The following is a 25827-nucleotide window of genomic DNA, read 5'->3' on the forward strand; positions in this document are numbered from 1 at the left end:
ATACAGATAGACTCAGGATAAAAAACTGTAATATTGCAACAATTGATCTGTCGGATCATAGCCCAGTCTCTATGTCTCTAATCCTGGAAAGGAAAATGAGGAAAACACTATGGAGGCTAAACTCACATATACTTAATAACCCAAAAGTAATGGAGAGATTAAGGGGAGAAATCAAAGAATATCTAGACCTTAATGACACGGGAGAAACATCACCAGTGATATTTATGGGATACATTGAAAGCTGTACTGAGAGGGAAAATTATTTCCATTACTACTCACATGAAAAAAATCAATGCACAAAAATTAGCAGGCCTTCAAGGAAAATTAAAACAACTTCAAGTTGTAGATAGCAACAAAAGTAATTCAAATCGAAAACAGGAAATTAGGAAATTGCAAAGTGAAATTGATGATATTTATACGTTGGAAACTCAAAGAAATTTTCTTTACCTGAGACAAAAGAATTATGAAGTAGGAGGTAAATCAGCTAGATTATTAGCATATAAATTACGAAAACAACAAGCAGACAATACAATTCATAAAATAAAGAATCCAAAGACAAAGCTTGTGGAGAGTACAATAAGGAAAATTCAAGAGAGTATTGAAACATATTATCGAGAGCTGTACTCCCAACCCCGGGCCCCCAATGAGCCCTATATAGACAGTGTATTGAATTTTTTAGATCTACCTAAACTTACAGATTTACAAAATGAAAGTTTATTAGAACCAGTAACTGTCAAAGAACTGAACGTGGCCATCTCTAGGTTAAAGGCTGGTAAGTCCCTGGGTTCTGATGGGTTTACCTCAGAGTGGTACAAGTCCCTGAAGACACAGTTAGCCCCATTACTACTTAACACCTTTAACTGGATCTTGCAGAGAGGAGAAACTCCACCTTCCTGGAGAGAAGCGATTATTTCAGTTATTCCTAAAGAGGGTAAAGATAAACTAGAATGTGGCAATTATCGGCCAATTAGTGTTCTTAATTTAGATTACAAACTATTTACATCTATATTAGCGCGCAGATTGGAAAAGCTTTTACCTGGCCTAATCCATTTAGACCAGACTGGATTTATTCAACAAAGACAAACACAGGTCAACACAAGGAGAACTCTGCACATATTAGAACAGGTTAATAAGAACGAGACAGAGACAATGGTAGTAGGATTGGACGCTGAGAAAGCTTTTGATTCGGTTAGTTGGGCATTCCTATACAGAGTGTTAGGAAGATTCGGCTTTCAAGGAAGGTTTATTAAAGTAATTCAGACTCTATATGATAGCCCTACAGCCCGAATTAAGGTAAATGGGGACCTCTCTGACTCCTTCATTTTAGAGAGAGGCACTAGACAGGGATGCCCAATTTCTCCTCTCCTTTTTGCGCTATATATTGAACCACTTGCCCAACTAATAAGACAGAGCGAAATCGTAAAAGGTATCAAGGTGGCAGGGATTGAACAGAAAGTGGCCTTATTCGCAGATGATGTTTTGGTCGATCTGAGTGAACCAGAAAAATCATTTATAGGATTGTTTACACTGTTGGATGACTTTGGGAAAATATCAGGTTATAAAATAAATGTAAAGAAAACGCAGGTTATGTCCCTAAATTATACACCATCCAAAAAATTGCAGGATACATACGATCTTAAGTGGGAAGCTAAATCATTAAAATATTTAGGAATAACCCTGCCGAAGGATCTTTCAACACTGTCACAAGTAAATTATGGGCCATTAATCTCAGAGATAAAAGCAGATATGCATAGATGGAATCTTATCCCCTTTTTAAGTTTAAATTTAAGGATAAATACTATAAAAATGAATATTCTTCCTCGGTTATTATATCTTTTCCGTACTTTGCCAGTGGAGGTGGATGATAATCAATTTAGGGAATGGGACAAATGGATTTCCCGCTTCATTTGGCAAGTAAGGAAACCGAGAATTCGATATAACACCTTACAGTTAGGGAAGGAAAGAGGAGGTATGGTTCTTCCTTGCCTGAGAAATTATTTTTATGCCTCACAGATAACCCCTCTGTTATATTGGTGTAATAGGGAATATAAGGCTAGATGGAAGGAAATAGAATTTGGATTAGTTGACAGTTTTCCTCTTCAGGCCTCAATAGCTGACAAAGGATTGATGGCCCAGTTGGAAAAATTTAATAATGCTTGGATAAATCTTACATTAAAAGTATGGCAGAAGGTGGTTAATTCATGTGGAATTAATAACATGCTAAAACTCTTTAGATGGTGTGCATATGATACCGAATTCCTTCCCAACAGAGGAGATAAAAGATTTGAGCTATGGATAAAGAAAGGTCTTACAACCTACCTCTCATTTAAAGATAAGAGTATTACAAAGTTTCCAAATCCTGCAGGACAAACATGGCCTAGAACATAATGACTTTTTTTTTAGGTACCTTCAAATACGAAACTATGTTAACCAGAGTTGTAGATATACAGACCTATCAACAGTAGAATTAGAATTTTTCAAGATTCTGAATTTGGCTTGCAGTTCAATACCTAGTAAATCAGTTTCTCGCCTATATAATGCACTCTCCCATGCTAAAAATGTAAATACACTGTATATTAAAGAGAAGTGGGAGAAAGAAGCGGGGTTGGTACTTTCAGAGGAGGCTTGGGGGAAAATCTGCAGCTTTCAATGGTCCTCGACTAATTCTTTGACTTGGAGAGAACATTGTTGGAAAAACATTATAAGATACTTCAAGACCCCATATCAGGAAAAATATAAAGATACAAATGTGATGTGTTGGAGAAGGTGCGGCTCCAAGGAGGCAAATCATTTTCATATTTTCTGGGATTGCCCTAAATTAAGTCTATTTTGGGAAGGTATTCATAGAACATTAGTTAAGGTACTTAGGTCCCAGATACCTCTGAACTTTGAGACGCTCTATTTGGGGCATGTATTGTTCCTTGAACAGAAGGAAGATATAAAGTTGCTGCAGGCCCTCTTAGCGGCAAGTAAGAAATCAATCACTAGAAAATGGCTAAATCCAATACCACCTACATTAGAAGATTGGTACGAAATTATCTTGGAAATATTTAAAATGGAAAAGTTGACTTACTCCCTGAGAACTCAAAAAGAAACATTTTATCAAATCTGGAATAAATGGATTGAATATATAACCCCAATGCGAGCAGACTTTAGATGACTCTCCTAATGATTTATATTGCTCTTCTCATCAACACAGTAATATTGCTAACGTAGGCACCCCTAGTCTAAATGTTTGTTGTTTTTTTTTGGAAAATAGAGAATTAACACAAGTAAAGGGAAAGATTTGGGAAAGGGATAAAAAAAAATGAAAAAATTAAGTAAATAAGTACATAGGGATTGGATAATTATGTCTGCGGGCAGGAACAAGCACGAACAAATTGTGATATAAACACCTACAATGGTTGGTATATAGGCTTGTATGCAACATTTTGGACCAGTGGAAATGGTCCAGAAGGGTTGTATGGAAACTATTATTACCATTTTTCTTAACAACTAATTTCATTACTTAGCCTAATAGGTTAGATTTACCACAGTACATAATTATCTATTTAAATGTTTATTTTCCTTTTATATCATCTCAATGTGTACTTAAGAATGTATAAATAATTGTAGTTTTATACATATAAAAAAATGGAAAAGGTTATATGTGTGAAAAAAGTACATGATAATTGTGAATTCCTTATCCAAATAAAAATAAAATAAAAAGTATAAAAATCAGTGAAAGTTTAAATATACTATAATGACAATGAAGAATATGCTACCTTTAACGTAGCTGAAATACAGAGAGGTTCATAACATGTTATGGTATAATTTAAAGAAAATCTGCTTCTCCAAACCTGTAAAGCATATGAAATAGATAGACCAACAAGGCCTGGACTGATTGTAGTTCTGTAAGCCACAGCAAAGAGGGCGGAAAAAAGTACAATGCAATTGCCAACAAATTCCAGTCTCACAGCCAACCACCTAGTGGGATAACAAGACAAGAATAGTTAATTTAATTATTTGCGGAATCAATCATAACAGCTTTGGTGTCCTATCCCCGAAGACCTAGACCCAAGGGAAGTCAGTCCAATTGACATAACAAGACACTAACCTTCATAATCTGGTTTGACAATCAAGACTAATTGAATTGAAACCTGTATGGGGGTCTCTTTTAATGATCCAAGTTCTGATTTTCCAATAAAAATACATGGTTGCCGATAAAGCAAATGGTGAAGTTATACTGTTAGACTACCTGTTAGCAACAATACTAGGGTAATATGCTCTTTGGTTTTCATCTACTCTGGAGTCATTACGTCGTATAAAACGATCCTCTTCTCCAAAAGCACGAATGACACTGACACCAAGCAAGGTTTCGTTGAAATTTGTAAAGATGGGTGATCGGCTAGCTGATTCCAACCTCTTCAGCTGACGGGAGGTAGCGACATAGTATCTCTGGAAAAAAAGGAATGTTACTGATTTGGAATAATTCAGTTTTCCTTCAATGCAACAGGTGCTATTCAACAAGGCGTTGCAAAGGTCATTATACCTGAAAGCTCACATTTTGCTGTAACATGTAATCTTGAATCATTTCCCCTCCTATATTTATTTAGTATTGAGCTATATGCACAACTCTAGAGTTGCAAGACCTTTAGATTGCAATGACCCTGATTTTGATAATGTTTGCCCTAAACCAATAATCGTACAAAACGCATTCCATAAAGGAGTCCTGTAAAGGAATGCAGAAAGTCATTCAGGTCCATGACCTTGCCTTAAATTTCAACAGGGTCATAATGCATCTACACCTCTACCAGAATTCAGTTCTTTTTGGAAATGGAAGCTGATCCTTCCTAACTATTGTCAAAGTCAATAAACTTTCTTAATGGTAGTGTAGTGGTTAGCATAACACTTTACAGTAGGGACGACCTGGGTTCAATCCCCACCACTGCCTGTAAGGAGTCTGTATTCTCTCCGTGACCATGTAGGTGTCCTCCGGGTGCACCAGTTTCCTCCCACACTCCAAACACATACCAGTTAGTAGATTACTTGGTCATTTTAAGTTGTCCCATGATTAGGCTAGAATTAAATCAGATGATTATGGGGCAGCACAGCTCAGAAGGCCAGAAGTGCCTATTCTGCACTGTATTTCAATAAAAATATATTTTTTTAAACTCCTACACTATAATCAGCATTTTAATTAAAAAGCTGGGGAGCATCATCTGAACAATGGTCTGATTCTACCAGTCTGTAATACGGTTACCAAATTCACAGGACAAAATTTTTTTTAAACCGAGGTACCAAGCCTCAACTTAATGCTTTCATGCTCCTCGAGTTTTTCCACATGCATACTTAAGAATAAGGAAGTACATAATTTAATTAGGAAGCTCGGCATTTCCATAAAAGTGCACTAGAATGCCGAAATCCAAAACTTCCTGAGGAGCAAACCAGCAATTTCCCACCCGCACTGTGAAGAAATCCTAATCAAGTTTGACAGATGAGCAATAATTTTAGCAATCCTTCTTCAGCAGTTGCTCCATGCAGCTGCACACCCAAAAAGCGAGGAATCGCATGCATCAAGTAAATCTATGCAGTATCAATTGTTTCATTATCTAAACATTTAAAACAAAAGAAAACCTAATGTATACTTAATACTTACAGTGGTGTGATTTATTCAGCAATCAAACAAATTACTCAACACTGTGAATCACAATTGTGGCAGTAGCTGTGATTATTCTAATCAGACTTTGCACTGAAACAACAGGTGGAAAGTGGACCTTCACTCTGTCTGCCACAGGAGGATCCCCCAGTGGCTTACCCATTTCAATTCAACCTCCCACTGCCACTCTGAAATGTCTGCCCATGGCCTCCATTATTGCCATGGTGAGGGCAAACTCAGGCTAGAAAAGCAACAGCTTATATTCCATTTGGGTAGCATCTAACCTGATGATATGAACATCGATTTCTCAAACTTACGGTAATTTGCCATCCACCTCTCTTTTCCCAGTCGCAAATGTGGTCAACTTCTCATCCTTAATCATCTCCTCTTCTACCCATCACCTCCCCTTAGTTCCCCTCTCTTATTTCTTCCAAAGCCCTCTGACCTCTCCTATTAGATTCCACCACTCCCACTTCATTGCACCCCACCCCCCATCTACTTTTCCCATCACTGGTCTCAAATATCACCTGCCAGCTTGTACTCTTCCTCTCCCGCACCTTCCTTTCCAGTGCTGACAAAGGGCCTCGGTCGGCTGTTTATTGCTCTCCATAGATGCTGCCCGACTTGCTGAGTTTATTTTATTCTTTTTAGAGATACATCACAGCAACAGGCCCTTCCGGCCCAACACGCCTGCACCACCCAATTACACCCATGACCAATTAGCCCACTAATCCCTATCAGAGAGGAAACTGGAGCACCCAGAGGAAGCCCATGTGGTCACAGAGAGAATGTACAAACTCCTTACAGACAATGGCGGAATTGAGCCCAAGTCACTGGCACTGTAATGGCTTTAACGTTTCCATGCCACCCTCTAACATTTTGTGTGGGTTGCACAGTTCCTCCAGCAGCTTCTGTGGGTTTCTCAAGAATTCCAGCATCTGCAGAATCTCTTGTTTTGAATATAATGAGATTGATGAATTAGTGAACATAATTTGGAGCTAGAGAGCCATTTAAGGGGTGCTTTGGAAACTGATAAACCAAAACACCGCCCTTGAGAGAAAACTGTTTAAATGTAAACTCCATCTATTAATCAAATGCCATTGCTTAAAAACCCAGGCTGCTAGGTTCAGCATGAGAGATCACTGGGAATTGACAAGCAATCACTTCTACTGATAATTGTGCAACCATACTCTATTAACAAAGTAACAGTACCTTTAGATTAACAAAATAAACTTACAGCTGTTATAAACTGATTTATTTTTGAAAATCCTACAGAAAAATTAACTTTGTTGTTGAGTAGCCTGAAGCTCCTGCCCTTGACACCCTATTGCCAATAACACATGCTTTTTACAACTCAACTGTCTATAATACAAGATTTCTTAGGAATGCAACTATCCCATTACAGCACAACTCCCTGTACCATTTAAAGATGGGAAACACTGAACAGTGAATTACAAAGATTGACACTGAAATAAACCATCGATACAGACCTGCACAAAAAAGTAGAGAAGTCCCAATGGAGGGATAATCACTGCAGCTAATGGTGTGGCTACCAAAATCACCACACAAGAAATGAGAACATTGAAGAGCGATCCTATGAACATTTTAATCACCATTGGAAGCACTGTGTCTATTGTATCAACATCTTTGGAGAAGCGGTTTATCAAGTTGCCACTTGGAGTCTGTTCAAAAAAGCTCAGAGGTGACTTCAGCACGTCATACAACACATTGACATGGAGACGACGGGAAGCTGATATTCCTCCAACACTCATCACCAGTGAGGAAAAGAGCACAAAAACACCTGCAAAAGTACAAAAATTAATTAGTGGCAGAACCAGGAGGGAAGCCAATCCAACATCTTAAACTCAGACTACTCGCCAAGGCCTTTCACAGGTACAAGAAAGAAAGTGAATCCAACCAAAAGGAATACAAGGCACTAGCAAAGCATGATCACTCAATTTTACAACGACAGGGAGATGGAAAGGTGGCAATACATTCACGGCCAAGGTGTAAGCAGTTGAAAAGTGAGCCATCATTTGAATGGGGACCTCAGTACTGAATTTAAAAAGCTAAGATATACACTCAGCGGCTACTTTATTAAGTACACTTGTTCACTAATGCAAGGGTTGTATGGAAACTATTACTACCATTTTTCTTAACAACTAATTTCATTACTTAGCCTAATAGGTTAGATTTACCACAGTACATAATTATCTATTTAAATGTTTATTTTCCTTTTATATCATCTCAATGTGTACTTAAGAATGTATAAATAATTGTAATTTTATACATATAAAAAAATGGAAAAGGTTATATGTGTGAAAAAAGTACATGATAATTGTGAACTCCTTATCCAAATAAAAATAAAATTTAAAAAAAAGCAAATATCTAATTACCCAATCATGAGGCAGCAACACAATGCATAAAAGCATTCAGGTATGGTCAAGAGATTCAGTTGTTGTTCAGACCAAACATCAGAATGGGGAAGAAATGCGACCTCAGTGACATTGACCGTGGAATAATTGTTTGTGTCAAGACAAAGTGGTTTGAATATCTCAGAAACTGCTGATCTCCTGGGATTTTCAAACACAACAGTCTCTAGAATTAAGAGAGAATGGTGTAAAAAACAACACAAAAAAGATCCAGTAAACAGAAGTCTGTAGGCAAAAATGCCTTGTTAATGAGAGAGGTCAGAGGAGAATGGCCAGACTGGTTCGAGCTGACAGGATGGCAGCAGTAACTCACATACCCATGTGTTGCAGCAGTGGTGTACAGAAGAGCATCTCTGACCACACAACATGTAAAACCTTGAAGCGAATGCACTATAACAGCAAAAGACTGTGGACATGCACTCAGTGGCCACTTTATTAGGTAGGAGGGGTTCCTAATAAGGTGGCCACCGAGTATAGCCTATTGTAGACTAAAACAATGGAGAATTGTGAATCCAAGGCATTGTGGCGAGGAAGGTCATAGCCAAATGTAAATCAGCAAAGAGAAAGATGAAAGGAACTTCATGCTGAATAGGATATCAGAGATCCCAAACTAGCTTAAGTTTCTCAAGGATGATTTCAAAAGAGGCCATCTGGCAGAAGAGTGGAAAAAAGGAGATAAGAACAAAGGTGACAAATCTTAAATGAGCTTATTTGGGTGGTCTGACACAGAAATAGTGATGTTAAGGAAATGAAAGCAGCTGGTAACGAATGATAAGGGCAAAAAGTTCAAATGTAGCATTGCATTTGGAAAAAGCTTTGACACACTTGGTGGAGATAATGGTACAAAAGTAACCGGGGCCAAAGTGTAGTCAGTCTAAACAAGGGGTAGGACTAAGGGATGTAGCAAAGGCAACAGAACTCACTGGGTGACAAAGAAATCCAGAAAATACTTATTAGTAGTTAGACAATGAAGTGAGTCGAGACAAGAGCTTTAACAGTCTATAGTAAAGTTGTCTTGATGAAACAAAGTGATTATCTTTATCCTTCAAAATGATTATAGGCATTTTTGTTAGAGTAGACCCTGGGATGGCCTACCCAAATTTGCTGATGTTTCCTACTCAAAGCATGGCTAAGCCATCTCTTTACAAATAATAAGTTCACTTCCCTTGAACTTGGGGCATAAACACTGGACTAACAGTGAAAAGAAAACTGATTGAAAATAGAAGGTTTTTCTATCAAAAAGAACATCAAGAAACCGATACTGAGAATTTTGATGAGCAAACAAAAGGTCAAGTAGTTGGCAACTTGAAAGAATAGCAGTGACTAGCCAGAACAGATTACAAGTTAAAATATATATTTTTAAATAGCATACAAATGTAATACAATTTTGCACAATACATTTAGAACAAACGCTATTACAATGTTCACAACAAGTTAAAAGAAATCTATTCATTATCATTTCTGTACTAGTGAGGTACTTCCAGCTTAATTATAAACTAAACATGACCATTTTGATACAAAATAAATTCCCTTAAAGGGGCATTTATAAATAAAATCCGTGCCTTAGAAGTAATAATTTATTAAATATCTATTTACAAAGGCTGCAATAATCCAAATACCCTTTACTTACAGTGGATAATAAATCTCAAAACTTTCAGAACTAATGACTTTTCTCAACTGCCTTCATATTATCACAATTCAAAGATACATTACAAACCCTGAGTTGTTCCAAGTGCACCATATACTCCCAATCTGAGTGTGGTATGCAGTTGCGTCCCATTAACAACTGGATCATCTGTCCATAAACTCAACCAGTAGTTAGAGAATAAGGATGCTACATGTTGGCAGATGTAGAATAATACAATCCAGAAAGAGACGCAGACTCCAATTGCCTTTAAATAGGTCCAGAAAACTGTGAATTTGACCTGCGTTTTAAATAAACATAATCAATACATAGTACAAAATAAGAGACAGCCATTATTTCCAATCTAACTTCTATCAGCAAAGTTCACATACCCATGGGTTGCTCTTTTGTGCTGTCATTAATACTAGTTTAAATAATCATGGCCCAACACAGAGTCCAAGGCATCCTAGTTATGATAGCTTGCCAACCTGACAAAAGATATATTTATCCCCACCCCCACCACACTGCCCAGCATCTATGGTAATATGCTGCTCTCAAACCCATGAGGTATTGTACATGGCAACTTCTGTAGCACCTTACTGAAGGTCTTCTGAAACAAAATTATCCATAGGTTCCCTTTTTCCCTACCCCAGTTAAATTTCCAAAAAGAATAATTTCCCTTTCATAAAATCATGTTGTCTCTGTCAAATCATAGTAATCTATTTTATTTTATTGTCATTTCTTTAGTTTATGGATTCAATTTGGAGTCAACACTATTCCAAGAGACTAAATGTTTCCTTTCAGAGTATGATAGTGACTAGAAAATTGAGACTCTGTGTTTCATATAATCATCAGGTTTGATGAGCTGCCTAAAAACTAAGCCTTGATGCCTTATTAAAACTCCAAGGGGTAAGAACGTGTTCATGGTCATATATAATAAACCCACATGCATTAGTACATAGACACCACAGTCAACCCTTGAAATTCAGTGTCCTTTAAAGACAATGAAACAAACACTTGCCCATCACTCATGTCAGACTAATTTGTTGTTACCCATTCTACTCTTTCATCACATTTTAAACAAGAGACCTCTGATATCCAGCCTGCAACCAGAGTCTGTGCTATTTCCATCTTTGATCTCAAGAGTGTGGCATTATTCTCATCCAACTTTTAAAGTTGTCACACCCTTATTATGACCTCCTTATCATTGATTACTATTTCCAATATATCACATTTTCTTCCTTAATACCAACATTCAGTAAGGACATGTTGCATTTGAGGAAAGAGGGTCAATAAAAGCATTCCAAGTGCCTATTATCATTTCTGCTTAATTTCCCCTCTGCATCTTCTTCAGGTTCAAGATGTTGATTCCTCAACATCTGCGAGTCTACAATTTCCTTGTTCTGAACCCTCACCTTGTTTCACAGGGACTTGATGCTGATTTACTATTTAAGTGTCCATTTGCATCTCAATCTAGCAAATCTAGCCCTGCCCAATTTAGAACTTTAACTGATCTTCATTATTTTACATAATGATGTTAAACCCAAGAGAATTTTAATTGCTGATCCCCAACATGCAGTCCCACTTCAACCTTTTCCACTTGCCCTGATTTCTGCCCCAAAAATCAAGCCTTGTGCCACATCCTCCACTGTTGCCTTGCTATGCATCAAATTATCTTAATTGCATTTCAAGAATCCAATACCTTTTGTACCCTTCAGTCTTGTACAATCCCAGTAAAATGTTAGTTTGCAAAAGTAGTTAGCAATTTTGAAGAACAATGTTATCATTAGACGAATCTACTACATTATTACTAGGTTTGCAGGGAAGATCAAGTTTATCGCCATCTGACTATACATACAACCTAATGAAACATTCCTCTGGACCACGGTGCACCAACATATATTACACACAGCACATAAAACAAAATATCACCACAAATAAGTTAATAAAATATAATTCAAAGTGGATGTAGTGAACAGTAAACAACTCGCTATCCAAGTGACGAGACCTTGGTGGCAGCAAGCTTTTTATTAGTCTCTCAGCCTGGAGAAAGAAGCCATTACCCTCAAGCTGTAATATAAATTTGACCATTCAGAGGAAATAATAAAAACTTGCAGGAAAACTAATAATCAGAACAAAACATGCAGGACAAAAAAATTATAGCCTACATGCTAATAATTGCCAAGATTGTATGCAAGCAACAATATGATGTGCATAGGTTTAGTGCTATGTCCACATATTGTTCACAAAAATACAAATCTGTCACCAGAGCACCACCCTGCCACTTCACATTATTTAAGTTAGGTGGTCACCAGATTCATCATTAATTATTTTGTAACAAATTGGTAGAGTAAGAGAGAAAAGGCACATAGTACACGTATGACAGGATTGGGGTAAGTACATCCTTGGAAGATACAAGGACAATCAAAGCAAACAAAAACGTCACCTTGAAGCTCAAGTATAAAAGCCATAAGACTTATTAGCCCCAAATGTCTGTCTAAATGTACTCCATTCCAGTATTGACCCACTTAATTGAAGCTGAGGTTCCAAACTTCAACTCAATACCACATGCAGGATATCTGAGCTATACTGATGGATTCCTCATGGGAGTCCAACAGAAAAGAATAAATTTCCTTAGATTTCTGGGCTTAGGCTAGACAATGTGTGTCTGTCAGATTAATCATGAGAGTGGCCATGAGAGTAGCAGCAAGTACTATATATATTAATTCCCTTTTCAGTTGATGTAATTTTATTTTGTTTTTACATGTGTACTTTGTGTTTTTTTAAATAAACAATGATCATGATTTTGAGCATTACATCTGGTGAAAACATTTACAAGTATTCAATTTAAACAATATTTTTGACAACCAGTGAGTGTGGAAGATTGACTTTACCAGCCAACAAGAAAGAAAGGAGATGTGGACATCCTTTTAAGCCATGAGATGCTCTGCCTTGCCTGAGGTTCCTCTTATAAGTTCAGGACCAGTTTCGTAGCAGTAGACTGCAGAGAAGATGGGCGCCACTTCAGGACAAGCAAATGTTGAGCTTTATCAGTGGAATATTCCCCTATTTATCCACTTTTTTTTTACCACAACTAATTATGTGAAGGTGCGCGAAAGCAGAAGGCTAAAACAGGTTGATTCACCAAACAGGACAGAGCTAGTGAAGGACAGAAGAATGAGTGACTAAAGAACTGGCGGCAGATGAAGAACTTGGATCATCGGAATCACTTCTGGAGCAGGTCAAGTTTGCACAAGGAGGATATGTTGTACATTAACTGGAAATGAACAAATATTGTTGCAAGGACACTTGCTTGAGCTGCTTAAGAGGGTTTAAACTAATTTGGCCAAGGAAAAGGAAGTACAGTTGCAGTGCACCAGATGGGGAGACCAAGTCAAATGTAGAGGATAAATCAGGCAAGTCCAGTGAGCAGAGAAAACAAAGGCGGGCTAGGGAGCATGAAAAGGATAGCAGGCTCAACTACGTGTATTTTAATACAAAGAGCCTCCCAGGGAAGTCCATCAAGCTTAGAGCATGGATTAGCACTTATAATTATGATATTCATGCAATCACTGATATGACTGAAGGAAGGGCAGATTTACGGTGTCTTCGTATTAATGCTTGGAGTATTCCACTCCCCGCATGCAGCTACTCCAGCCATAAGGTATAACCATTTCCTTACCCTACCAGTCAGAGCTTTATCAGCTTCTGTTAGTTTCACAACAGCTGTTTTTCTATCTACTTTTCCAGAGTTGTCCATTTTTGGTGAATTTTGCTGCTCAGAATGTGTTGCTATCTGATCATTAGACCCAGAGGTGGACTTGTTCTTGCCAAAATTACTGGAAGAGAAAGAAACAATTCTACAATGAAACACTTGTGGTCATATCTCATAGAACAAATAATAAAGGATTTTAATGCATTTATGGAATACAATGCCAATTAATTGTGATTATGACTCAACATGTTACATTACTGAACAGAATTGGAACACCACATGCAATATTTTGCATACCATAGTTCATTAAAATTTATTCAAAACGCATTGAAAGGTTTTTTCCCCCCTCAACTCTCTACTAATCCTTCTACCAACTCACTTAAGTCATTGTACTTTGACTATTTTCCTCTACTAAAAGGAATGTGTGCATTCTCTTCTTAGCTTCTCGAACATCAGCGGCACACACACAAAACTATTGTCAGGCAGCATCCCCGGAAATGAACAGTTGACGTTTCAGGACAAGACTTTAGGACTTGAAAGAAAGGAGAAAGATGCCAGAATAAAAAGGTGGGGGAGGGCAAGGAGGATAGGTAAAAAAATAGATTAAGCCATGTGGGTGGGAAAAATAAAGGGCTGGAGAGGAAGAAACCTAACAAGAGAGGAGAGTGGACGACAGGAGAAAGGGCAAGAGGAGGGGCACCAGGGGAGGCGATAGGCAGGCAAAAAGAAGTAAGAGGCCAGTGGGGAAGAAAAGAAGAAGAGGGCAGAGGGAAGGAATTTTTTTTTTTTTTTTTTAAACCAGAAGGAGAAATCAATGTTCATGCCATCAGGTTGGTGTCTACTCAGACATGTTGTTAAGATGTTACTCCTCCACCTGGAGGATGTGGCACAAGAGGCAGCCATGGACCAACATGTTGGAACAGGAATGGGAATCAGAATTAAAATGATTAATCACCAGAAAGTTCCACCTTTGGCTGATGGAACGGAACTGCTTGATAAAGCGGTCCCCCAATTTATGATGGTTCTTACCAATGTAGAGGAGGCTACACCAGGAGTGCCAGACACAATAGATGGCCCCTGCAGATTTGCAAATGAAGTGTTGCCTCACCTGGAAGGACTGTTTAGGGCCCTGAATGGAGATGAGGGAGGAGGTGAATGGACAGGTGTAGCATTTTGGCCACTTGCAGGAATAACCTATCCAAACTTCTCTTAAAAGTTGACATCAAGCATACAACACTTGATCTGACAGCTTGGTATATCTGATAATAATTAACCAATGGTGAAGGACCATCAATGTGTGCTTTCTGCATGCATAAATAGATACCCCAATCTTCAAGACCAAAGTCCTCCATTTAGAATGAACTCACTGCATGCACCTGTCATCTTTAAAATTTACACTATATCAGATCATTTGAGCAAGTGACTATTTTCAGGTCTGTTCTTTACAATAACGGGTGGCACAGATGCCTCCTGGTCAGCACAACGCTTTACAGTACCAGCAACCTAGGTTCAATTCCCATCGCTGCCTGTAAGTAGTCTATACATTCTCCCTGTGACTATATTGGTTTTCTCTGGGTGCTCAGGTTTCCTCCCACAATCCAAAGACCTACCGGTTGTTAGGTTAATTGGTTATTATAAATTGTCCCATGATTTGGCTAGGATGAAATCAGGGATAGCTGGGTGGCGTGGCTCAAAGGGCCAGAAAGGCCTATCCCTTGCTGTATCTGAATAAATAAATAAAACAAATAAATGTGCTGGGAGGGAGATTAGTTGGGAGGGACAAATTGACAAGGAAATCATGGAGGGAGCGCTCCCTGCAGAAAATGGAGAATGGGGGGGGGGAGGGGAACGAGAAGTAAAGATGTGTTTGATGACAGGATCCCTTTAGAGATAGCTGAAGTTGTGGAGGATGATGTGTTGGATACGGAAGATAAGGACAAGATGAAATCTATCACTGTTAAGGCAATGGGAAGATAGGGTGAGCATGCAAGTCCAGAAAATTGAGGAGATGCAGAATCAACAGTGGAGGAAGAGAAATCCCGTTCTATGAAGGACAAGGACATCTCTGAAAAGGGAACAGCAAATCCACAGGAGAAAGGGTGGGAAGAGATATACTCAAGATAGCCATGAGAATCAGTAGGTTTATAAACAGTTTGTCTCCAGAGATTGAGGCAGAGAGTTCGAGAATGGGCAGAGGGGTGTCAGAAATGAACTACGTAAATTTAAGGGCAGGATGGAAGTTCTCAAACGCTATACATGTTAATTAAACCATCCACCAACTTAATTTGTTAAAAAAAGCATCTCAAACTAACCAGTCTCTTTTCATGACATTACCCCTCCAACTCTGCCAAATTTTACTCTGCACTCTCTAGTATTAACACAACCTTTCTGTTGTTTATTACCGGAACTGTACATAGGACTCTAACTATATGCCAGGGAATCAATGCCAAGAATGATTTTTAAATCTTCAGATAAAATAATAATTGAAAAAACCTAGAAATCAATTTCAAAAAGGAGAGATAACATCTGACCAATATTTTAAAAGTAGCAGCAGTGGAAAAAGGTAAACAACAGCAATAGAGTATATGGCTTCAAAATAGATTAGTATGTGAGCTGGCAAACAAGGGACATGCAGCAGAATGGATGACAAACAGGCTCCAAAATAGAAAATGGAAAGTGGTTGTACAAATAAGATTGCAGAATGAATATGCATACTATTAAATTTCATTACAGAGGACAATACAATTTGCTGGAAGAACTCAGTGGGTCGAACAGCCTCTATTTGGCTGGAGTGAGTGAAGGAAAAAGAAATCAATTCTTCAGGACAAAATCCTGTATCAAGACCCAATGTCATTCTTGGCAATGATTTTTTAAATTCTTCTCTGGTTCCCTGGCATAATAGCTGTAGTATTATATACGTTTCTGGTAGCACACCAGAGGAAGCTTATGTTAGTACTTGAGAATGTATTGAAGATGCTGGCAGGATTGGAGAAATTAATTAAGAAAGACCTTGATCAGCTAAGTTCCTCCTGCAAGTTGCTGCTCCAAATTCCAGCATCTGCAATGTCTTGATTCTCAATATAAAAGGTGAAATATCTTGCTGGAGGAATAAAAAAAATATTCCTTGGAAACTAAATGCAAAAGTTTTTTTTAAATCTCAAAAGGATCTATTAGTCCACAAAAAAAAATAAGTAACAAGTCAAAAAAGCTGTAAAACTTATTTCTGGAAGAATTATACACAAAGGCAAATTAACAAACATGAGAAAAAATATTCAAGAGTGGGATGAAGATGCAACTTCCTCACAGTACAAAACAGCATCTTTAACTGGAAGTTAATGAGATACACAAGGACAAAAAGGAATAGGCAGGTGCAATGATATGTTAGTAGAAGTTTGTGTGGAGCACATACAACAGTACAAATTTGATGAGCCCAACAGCACAATGAAATCCTGTAAATTCTAATTAGATACCCTGTTTACACTTCTTCATCATGCATGCTCCATTAATGTTACACCTTCCGAAACACTGATTTTTACATGCATTTAAAAGAAAACATTCAATGTGCATTGTTTTCCAAGTTCCACAGAAAATTGGAAAATTTCATACAATTAACATTTCATATCACTTCAATACTTTTGAAATTAAGTTTGTGCTCAGTATTGATTGACAACTCAAAACTACAAGACATACCCTCGGAGGAAATCGTACCATGTCTTTTGTGGACCATTGGTATTTTCATTCTGTTTCTTTCCAGCTGAGTCATCTAAGCAAGCAGTATGAAAATTAACCATTTAGTATAGCATCCTGCTTTAAACAATGGTAAAAAGCATTAAAATTGACTGCAATTCAACAAAGATATTGGTTTGACATTGAATTAAAATCCCTATCAATGAGCCATAGATGCTGCCTGACCTGCTGAGTTCCTTTTACATTTTGTGTGTGTTACCATCTTACCAATACTAGACTACTTGACAGTGGTATAATCTTCAGATACAACAAATATGAAATACTATCTTAGTGCTTCACTAAGCAGTTTACAAATAGCTTGGTTTTCTAACCTCATTCCGCATCTCAAGAATTAAGCACATTAAAAGGACAGAGGGATAAAGTGTATTTTAAGTGAAGCAAATCCATGAATGGAGCATCTGCAGTTATCTGAAGCATTACACTAGACAGGAATATGCACAAATTGTCAATGAGCTACACTGTTCGCGTTTTTAAAGTCAGAAATACTTTCCTACTTGAGCACAGACATACATTTGTGTTTTGATCAAATACATTTGTGTTTAATATGAACCTATCAAAAGATACAAGATGACTTAAGGTGCAAATGGATAGCTGTAAACGATTTCTGCTTTTAAGTAGTAACTCATTTAAACAGATGGACCTGATGAAATTTTAAAGCCAAAAGTATTTTGAATTCCTGAATAATCATTTCAGAAACAATAAGGATACCTTGGACTTTGTGACTGTTGCTTCTGAAATCAATATATTTATTTTATTATAGAATATTTTAGAAGTCCCTCATTTTCCCACTAACCTCTGTACAACACCTTGAAACTGATTTTGGCATTAAATTCATTATATGTCAACAATGTGTCATCTTCTAAACCAGTGGTTTTCAAACTTTTTCTTCCCCAGTGACCCACCTTAACCAAATGGTTGAACCAGGGGATCCACGAATAACAAACTGATTGTTGCTGATATAACTATTGATACATACAAGAACCAGTCTTAAATTACTTCTATTAAATGCATTGATATTTACCAAGAGCGATAAATTTGTTGAAGTTGTGTAAACAAAAATTATTCTCGACCAAAATAATAGCTAAGATATTACACAGCAGGTTGTAAATTAGCATCACTCAATTATAAATCTGCTCACTTACCTAAAAATCCATGACCTAATTGATTGAGAAAATACACAAGCCAAAAAGTGGCTAACAAATATTTCTAACAAATACTCAGAATAATACTCTCAGGCCTGCTCTACAAGCATAATCTAATGTTAATGATTTAAAAAACACTTCATAGGAGCTCCATTAAACACAATAACAGCAGAAAGCTTTGACAAAGTACAGGAACATTATACCACCCATGGAAAGGGAGGTTATGGAATCACACCATACTGGACCTGTACTTCACTGACAAAATGATTAAACTATCAAGAAAGGCAATTCCAAAGCATTTCTAGACAGTACAATGGATACTTATATCAATTCACCTTCATTTTCTGTTGGTGCATGCATTCGGAGGAATTCTGAAAACGCTCCTTTTTGTTCTAAAAGTTCCTTGTAGGTTCCAGACTCCGAAATTCTCCCATCAACCATCACAAAAATCCTATTCATTTGAGGCAGGAAGCTAATACCATGAGTTACAAGGACACGGGTCTGTAAAATTAATTTTACCAAATTTAATTCAGTGAGTAGAACTTATTTTAGGAGGAGAGGGAGTCAGAATTCAACTGTATACAGCAGAGCTTTCCGATGTTGCTCACCTTGCCTTTCAGTAAACCTTTGGGTCCAATCACTTTTTCAAAGATATGACGACCAACATGTGAATCAACAGCAGAGAGTGGATCATCCAGAAAGTACACTGCTTTATTACTATATACTGCTCGAGCAAGACTCACCCTCTGCTTCTGTCCTCCAGACAAATTTACACCCTATAGGATGAATACAAAGCACTTACTTATTTGATCTTATTAAACAATCGTCTGTTGGTTGAGACAGTTGTACACTCATGTTAACATGGTTTGCTGTGCACACTTCTTTTACGAAACTAAATTTACAAATATTTTACATTTAAGAACCAGAAGACAGGCTTCATCAGAAAAGTTAGAGGTCCTTTACAATTGATAGTGAAAAAAAGCAAAACTTTCCATTTTATACTGTTACAGATTATTTTAAAGAGTTTTATTATAGGTATTAAGCATTTTGGAAAAAAAAGTCAAACAAAGGTTTAAGTGTTACTTAGTGGCCAACTTACTCAAAGATGACAAAGCTCACATTGTTCTACATATTCAAATATGTCCTACACATTCAAATACTCCTGGTTCAGATCCCTGCTACGACGACATTTGATAAACTAAGTAGCAGCAGTCTGTTCATTCAAATTTACTTTCCTGGAGTGCATCTGCTTTCTCCAAATAAGCCAATTGAAATTTAAATCCGATCATGTTTCAAAGAGCAGATACAAATTCATTTGTTCCAATCATGTATGGGCAATTGAATGGAATAAATAGTTCATGAGCAGACTTGGCTAATTGCTCTTCCTATAAACGTTCTGTCATTTGTTAGTTTTACAAAATGTTTGCTGCTATTCCAGGTGCAATCACAATGCACCAATATACAATTGTATGATTACACAATAAATAGTTTTCCACCTACAAAAATATTTCTAGTAATCAAATACATTTTAATTTGAAATTGAGCATTTATGAAATATATGTGCATACTCAACCTTCTCTCCTATTTCTGTCTCATCCCCTGCAGGCAGAGTCTCCAGATCAGGCAGAAGTGCACAGCTCTCAACCACTTTATTGTACCACTCTTCCACTAATTTCTCACCAAAAAGAATATTTTGTTTTAAAGATGCATTCTGAATCCACGCCTGCTGTGGAACGTACGCTACTGAATTCTGTTAATAAACAAAACCATGAGTAACTTTCTACCCTTTTTTAAATCTTGATGCAATCTTTAAGACTATAATAAGAAGAGGAAAAGGGTTTCATATATTTGCTATTTCAACAAGTCTATTAGTTGATTGCATACAAGAAGTTTACAGCAGGGAAAAACCTCAATTACTCCAAGGTGTTCATAAATAAAACTGATGTAAATAATTCATTTTTAAAACAGTCCACCAGGCAAAATAACATTCTAACTGTGGCAGAGCACAGACAATGGTCTTCATTCAGGATTGTATCTTTCATCCTATTTGTCCATCAGGCTACTGAAACCACTTGGACTTTTAACAAACGTATAGCCAGAGAAAAGAAAGAAAGCCAAATTAAACAAAAGGCAGGTTTGAATGACCATAATCTAGACAAGGATGGTAGAGAACACTGGGACGATAGTTCACAAATTTATAAAATGACACGTATTGAGGAGCAAGAAACTGAACAACTTTTGCAAAGGTTTTAAAATAAACAAGGGGAGTGGTAGTGACTATTTACTAACACAAAGAATGTAGCTCTATACAGTACAAGAAAACACAATTAAACTTGTAGTCTGGTCAGCTTATTGACGAGAGAACTAACAGAACTTCTAGTTGTGTACAGTAGGAGGTAGAAGGAATGAAAAAGGGGAAATGAAATTATAGAGAACATGGATGGAAAAAAGATGGATGTGAACAAATAATTACAAGTAGTTCATGCAGTTTGGCAAATCAATTAACAAAAGATACACTTAATACTGTTTAATACTACAGGACACTGATTATGCAGCTTTTAAGAAGACCTGGCAGACATCAAGTCTGCATATTAAAAAAAAAGGAACATTAAAGCTCTAAAGAAAATGTAAATACATTCAAGCAAGGCACCATGAAGAGATTACTTATATCTGGGGAAAGAATTAGCACAATGGAGTATTTTTCTTTGAGGGAAAAAAAACCTGAGTCTTCTAAAATTATGAATGGATTGCACAGGGTAAATATAGAGACCAATTCCACGAGTGGGAAAAGAACGTAAAGCAATAGAACCAGATGGAAACGTCAATCAGAAATAAAAATCCAAACTAATAAAATGACAAATACAATTAGTTATTTTAATACCAGTATTTAAGAATTTATATTCCACAAATTCAAAGTGAATATATAGTAATGTGCTGTGAAAGTTTTATAATATACTAATATAATGGGTGGCATGATAGAGTAGCGGTTAGCGCAGGAGTTCCAGTACCAATGACTCTTGTGAGGGTTCAATTCCCACCACTGTTCGTACATTCTCCCCATGACCACATGGGTTTCCACATTCATTAACATATGGGTTACAGTTAGTGAGTTGTGGGCACACTATTTTGGTGGCAAAAGGGTGGCGACAGTTGCGGCTGCCCCCAGCACATTCCTCAGACTGTTTTGGTCATTAAATCAACCAGTACATTTCAATGTACATGTGACAAAAAGAAAGCTCATCTTTAATCTCTTTCTCTAACATCCCCTTCTGAAACTTCTGAGCAATTTCCGACTCTAATTACAAAAGCATAGCCAACCACCTACAAATGGTTTCCAGTCCCGACCCACAACTTCAACTTCCACAGATGCTGCCTGACCTGAGTTCCTCCAGCATTTCAAGTGTTGCTCTGAAACTTCAGCATCTGCAGAATCTCGTCTTTACAAATTGATTCTCCTCTCCACCCATCCCACCACAGATTGCATGAATTGACCCAAAAGAGAACACATCCCACTGACCTACGGTATTCCAAGACTTCTGCACAGTACTGTATTTGTCAACGTGGAGCAGAGTGCGAGTTTGAAAATCTGGTGGGAGCAAAGAATGTTGGGAGTGACGAGGGGAGAGCGTCGTGGGAGGAGTGTGGGACAGATGGCAGAGAAGGAATGCCGGGGACGAGGGGGTGGGGGGGGCGGGGGGCAATGAGTGAAGACACATGCAGCCGGTCCTAAGACACAAGGCAAGTTTATTTTATTCCAAACTATTGTTTCATTGATCATTACAGAATGTCTCTCTGGTGATTCCTGCTCCCTCTCCTCTCCCTTTTCCCCAACCACAATTCCCCTCTCCCTGCCCCCTTCCCACTCAGTCCTGTTGGCATTTCAAAGTCCAAAGTACATTATCAAAGTATGTATACTACATACTACCTTGAGATTTGTCTCTTTACAGGCAGCCATAAAACAAAGAAACACAATAGAACCCATGAAAAAAGACCATAAGACACCTGATATGCAAAGAAAAAACAACGTCCAAACAATAAAAATAAGCAAATAGCATTCAGGCCTGAAGTATATGAAAGTAAGTCCACAGCCACAAAGCCAGTCACAGCTGATCCAGAAGCCTGTTAGTTGCAGGCCACAGGCTCAGTTCAGAGCAGAGACAAGTAAACTTTGCCGAACAGCAATCTGAACACCAGCCCATCCCTCTCCTTTGGCCCCAACACCCACACCTTTTCAATCCCGCCAGGGGCTTAAATTGGCCAAACTAGGGGTTGTTCCTCGCTGTCATACTGGGACCCCACTGCATCAAATCTGCTCCACCTCTGTTCTGCCACTTCAAATCGCCTCCAAGTCTACTCCAGCAACGGCCAAACATTGGCTCATTCCCCGCTCTCGGGCTCAAGCCCTGGTGCCTCGATTCAGCCCATACATGCCAAGCTGCAACCCTCCTGCACCTTTGAGATTTCAGTTCACACAGCAAAAAAATTCCAAGTCGCATAGGCAGTTCAACTCTGAAAGGGAAGTTACAGCCTATTGATTGCAGTGATCGTTTGAGGAAAGAGTGTGATTAATAAAGCAGTTAATAGTTTTGTTTGCTGCCAGCAAGTCAATGCGCTCACCAACATCATCTCAAACCAGAGTTTTTCCATCACAACAGAACAGTAATGATAAATGTCCCCTGCTTGTCCAGCCAGTGGGTTACCTGGAACCAAATGGGACAAAGCCAGGTCCTCAAGGGTGATCATACACCAAGTTTCATTAATTAACCAAAGCAGTTAATTGATCATCAACAGCTGGGTACATTGTGCATCATTGTTCAGCATCAGCCATGGCAGATTGACTTTGCCATGAACATATCACCCTACAATTACTTCAGATCCAAAGACATGCTTCCTGAATCAACTCCTATGAGAACATTCACTTGTGGGACAGAGGCAGTTGTCAGAAGGTTTGAACAACCAGAGGTTCTTATAACCTGTTAAGTACTATGTCACATCACATGAAGTGCAAATCATCTTCTTGTGAGGTAGCCCTTTGGGATTGAAGACGATTTGCTTTTGCACTGGTTTTGTGGCCAGTGAGGTCAATGTGGGAACTGCAGACTGTTCCATAGATGAGGCAGGGGGAAGCCAATGAGACGGTCAAGAGGGTTATTTACTCAGGTCTTCTGTGCACTCCTGGTGCATGGCCTCAAGATGTGCAGTAACCCCTGGCATGCTCTTTCATCACTCTGAGCAACCACAAGGCAAGTCAGTGGAGACCATGCACTTTTCCCCAAGGAAACTTGCTGTGTTTGCTCCATGGTATGCTTCAACATTCTTCTCTGCCGAGTAAATTTCCTCCAACAGAAGAGCTTGGAATGGAGTGTTTGTTTTGGAAATTTGCTGTTGGATATGCAGGCAACAAGACCTTCCCAATACAGCTGACTGAGAGTAATTACGTTTTTAGTGATGGAAAATTCTTGTAACTGCCTGACCACATCAAAGGATTACACACATTATAACCCAATGAATGACAAAATCAGTTACAAGCAAAAAAAAAAGAATCAGCAGTTGCTGCCTTATCGATTACATGCAGGCAACGAAAGGGTCTCCCTTCTTATAATCCAGTCCCCTGGATATAATAGCCCTTTTATTTCACATTTTAGCTTACTTTCATTTTAATTATGAGCAGAAAGATGTTTTACCTTAACAGCAACATAGCCTTCTATTTTCTCCATTTCCCCAAGCAATGCAGAGAGCAGGGAAGACTTTCCACATCCAACTTGTCCAACAACAGCCACAAGAAAGCCATCTGGAATTTCTATATCAATGCTATGTAAAAGGAGAACGGAAACAAGATTAAGAAATAAGCAACAAAAATGAATTAAAGTAGTTTTCTTTTTTTGGGAAGAATGGCTGTTATCAATAAATTGTCAAACATATGAAGCCCCCTCACCAGGTTCATACGGAAACTTGGCTCATTGCCGGCCCCACTAACAACTACAGGACTCACCAATGAGAAAGCCACCCTTCATAAATAATAGGCATCTAGGGTCAATATGATTTGAAGTCCAACCAAACAGGAACATCATGATGTTCTGATTAAAGAAACCTCGATTTGAGTGAATGATGTGTAAATACCTTTATACAATTGTCAGTCGGCATGAAATAACAAATCATACACTGCATAAAATTATAAAGAAAGTATATTTAGAAGGGCCCATTACAGTTAACCCAGTCCAAACGTGCACACAAAGTTGGATCTCATACTGGAATCATCTTTAACTCACACACTGGGCCCACGGTCTGTGAAAGCACACACCACATTGTAAACTTAGTTCGAAATCCACCTCAAACAAACAGACACTCTCTCAGGAATATTGGCCCTTCCTCTTTGGAGCCATTCATCTGCACAAAGCACCTTGTGCAAAAGGGATGGCATCCTCAGCCATCTTTCCTCCTGTCCTTTCCAGAGCTCCCTCCTCCCAAAAAGACTATGAACCCCACCAGTGTCCATCACAAATCTCTCTCCACCCAGCTTTCTCTAGAACCTTCTCTCAATTCCACCATCCTGATTGGTTGACACAACATTCCTAAGATGAACATTATAGCCCCTTATCTTTAGCCAAAAACCAAAACATACTAAAAGCAGAATGCACTGCTTTTATGGAACTGCTAAAGTGTAATACCTACAGCACAGCAGTAAAAATCTTAAGCAGAGCATTACACATAGTTAATCAAAACTGTCCAACTATTTTTCCAATGTTACCTCTGGGTGACTTAATTTGCTTTACAAAATCAAGAAGCAATGCAAACTAATCATTTACCTTGCACACAATGAAACTCTGCAGGTTATAATTCCCACTACTCCAAGCTTCCAGCAGTTATAACTGCTGAAAGTCTATGACGATAATTTGTTGAAGATGACAATTTGTGCTTTATGATTAGAATGTCCATTCAGAAGCTAAGTTGTGATAGCTTCTGGTCAAGGCGGCAACGAGCTGTGGTCTCCATTGAGGTCATGGCTTAGATTTTGAGGACAAAGCAGAGTCAGGTTAGGGTTTGAAGATGGGGATGTAGCAGAGTTAGAGGTCAGGCTGGAGTTCAGATTGGAGCACTCTATGGACTGAAGGTCAGCAATCGCTGTGGACAAAGACCATCGAGGATGAGGGCTGACATTCCCCCACCCCAGAGTAGGCAAGCCCCCCCCCCCATGGATCAGCAGGTCCCGAGATTGGAGGTCTGTGAAGGCTGCAGGCACAAGGGCTGGCGACCCCCTACGCTGGTGATTCCAAGAGCCTGGAGTTCAAGGCCGGCAGTTTAGGATCCCGTCATCAGCAAGTCCTGGTTTTGATATGAAGATTGAAGTCAGAAAGTTGAAGACTGAAGTTGGCAAGTCCAGAAGTCAAGTCCTGATGGCCAAAGCCCTTGATCTACAAGCCCACTTGGGAATTTGAGGCCCGATGTCTTCAAGTCCACAAGTCCACTGGAGGATGGAGGCACATAGACAGCCTGTCCTGAGGTTGGAGGCCTGTCTGTATGTGTGAGTG

At 38.4% G+C, this 25827-nt stretch overlaps 1 protein-coding gene across 2 annotated transcripts in view; it reads right to left on the reverse strand.

Annotated features, from left to right (window-relative positions):
* abcc1 (ATP binding cassette subfamily C member 1 (ABCC1 blood group)) overlaps positions 1 to 25827 on the reverse strand; it is a 120744-nt gene that overhangs the window by 17311 nt on the left and 77606 nt on the right. The window contains exons 16-25 of one of the 2 annotated variants that reach the window (XM_063059071.1): positions 23983 to 24109; positions 19872 to 20048; positions 18907 to 19074; positions 18634 to 18799; positions 17118 to 17172; positions 13377 to 13533; positions 9788 to 9995; positions 7129 to 7439; positions 4238 to 4437; positions 3840 to 3966 (exon numbers count right to left, since the gene is read on the reverse strand). In XM_063059071.1, the coding sequence (XP_062915141.1) occupies positions 3840 to 3966; positions 4238 to 4437; positions 7129 to 7439; positions 9788 to 9995; positions 13377 to 13533; positions 17118 to 17172; positions 18634 to 18799; positions 18907 to 19074; positions 19872 to 20048; positions 23983 to 24109 (1696 nt within the window). Of the gene's footprint in view, positions 1 to 3839; positions 3967 to 4237; positions 4438 to 7128; positions 7440 to 9787; positions 9996 to 13376; positions 13534 to 17099; positions 17173 to 18633; positions 18800 to 18906; positions 19075 to 19871; positions 20049 to 23982; positions 24110 to 25827 lie in introns of both variants that reach the window. The other variant, XM_063059070.1, reaches the window with a different exon arrangement.

This window comes from Mobula hypostoma, chromosome 9 (assembly GCF_963921235.1).
Source record: "Mobula hypostoma chromosome 9, sMobHyp1.1, whole genome shotgun sequence".
Lineage (NCBI taxonomy): Eukaryota > Metazoa > Chordata > Chondrichthyes > Myliobatiformes > Myliobatidae > Mobula > Mobula hypostoma.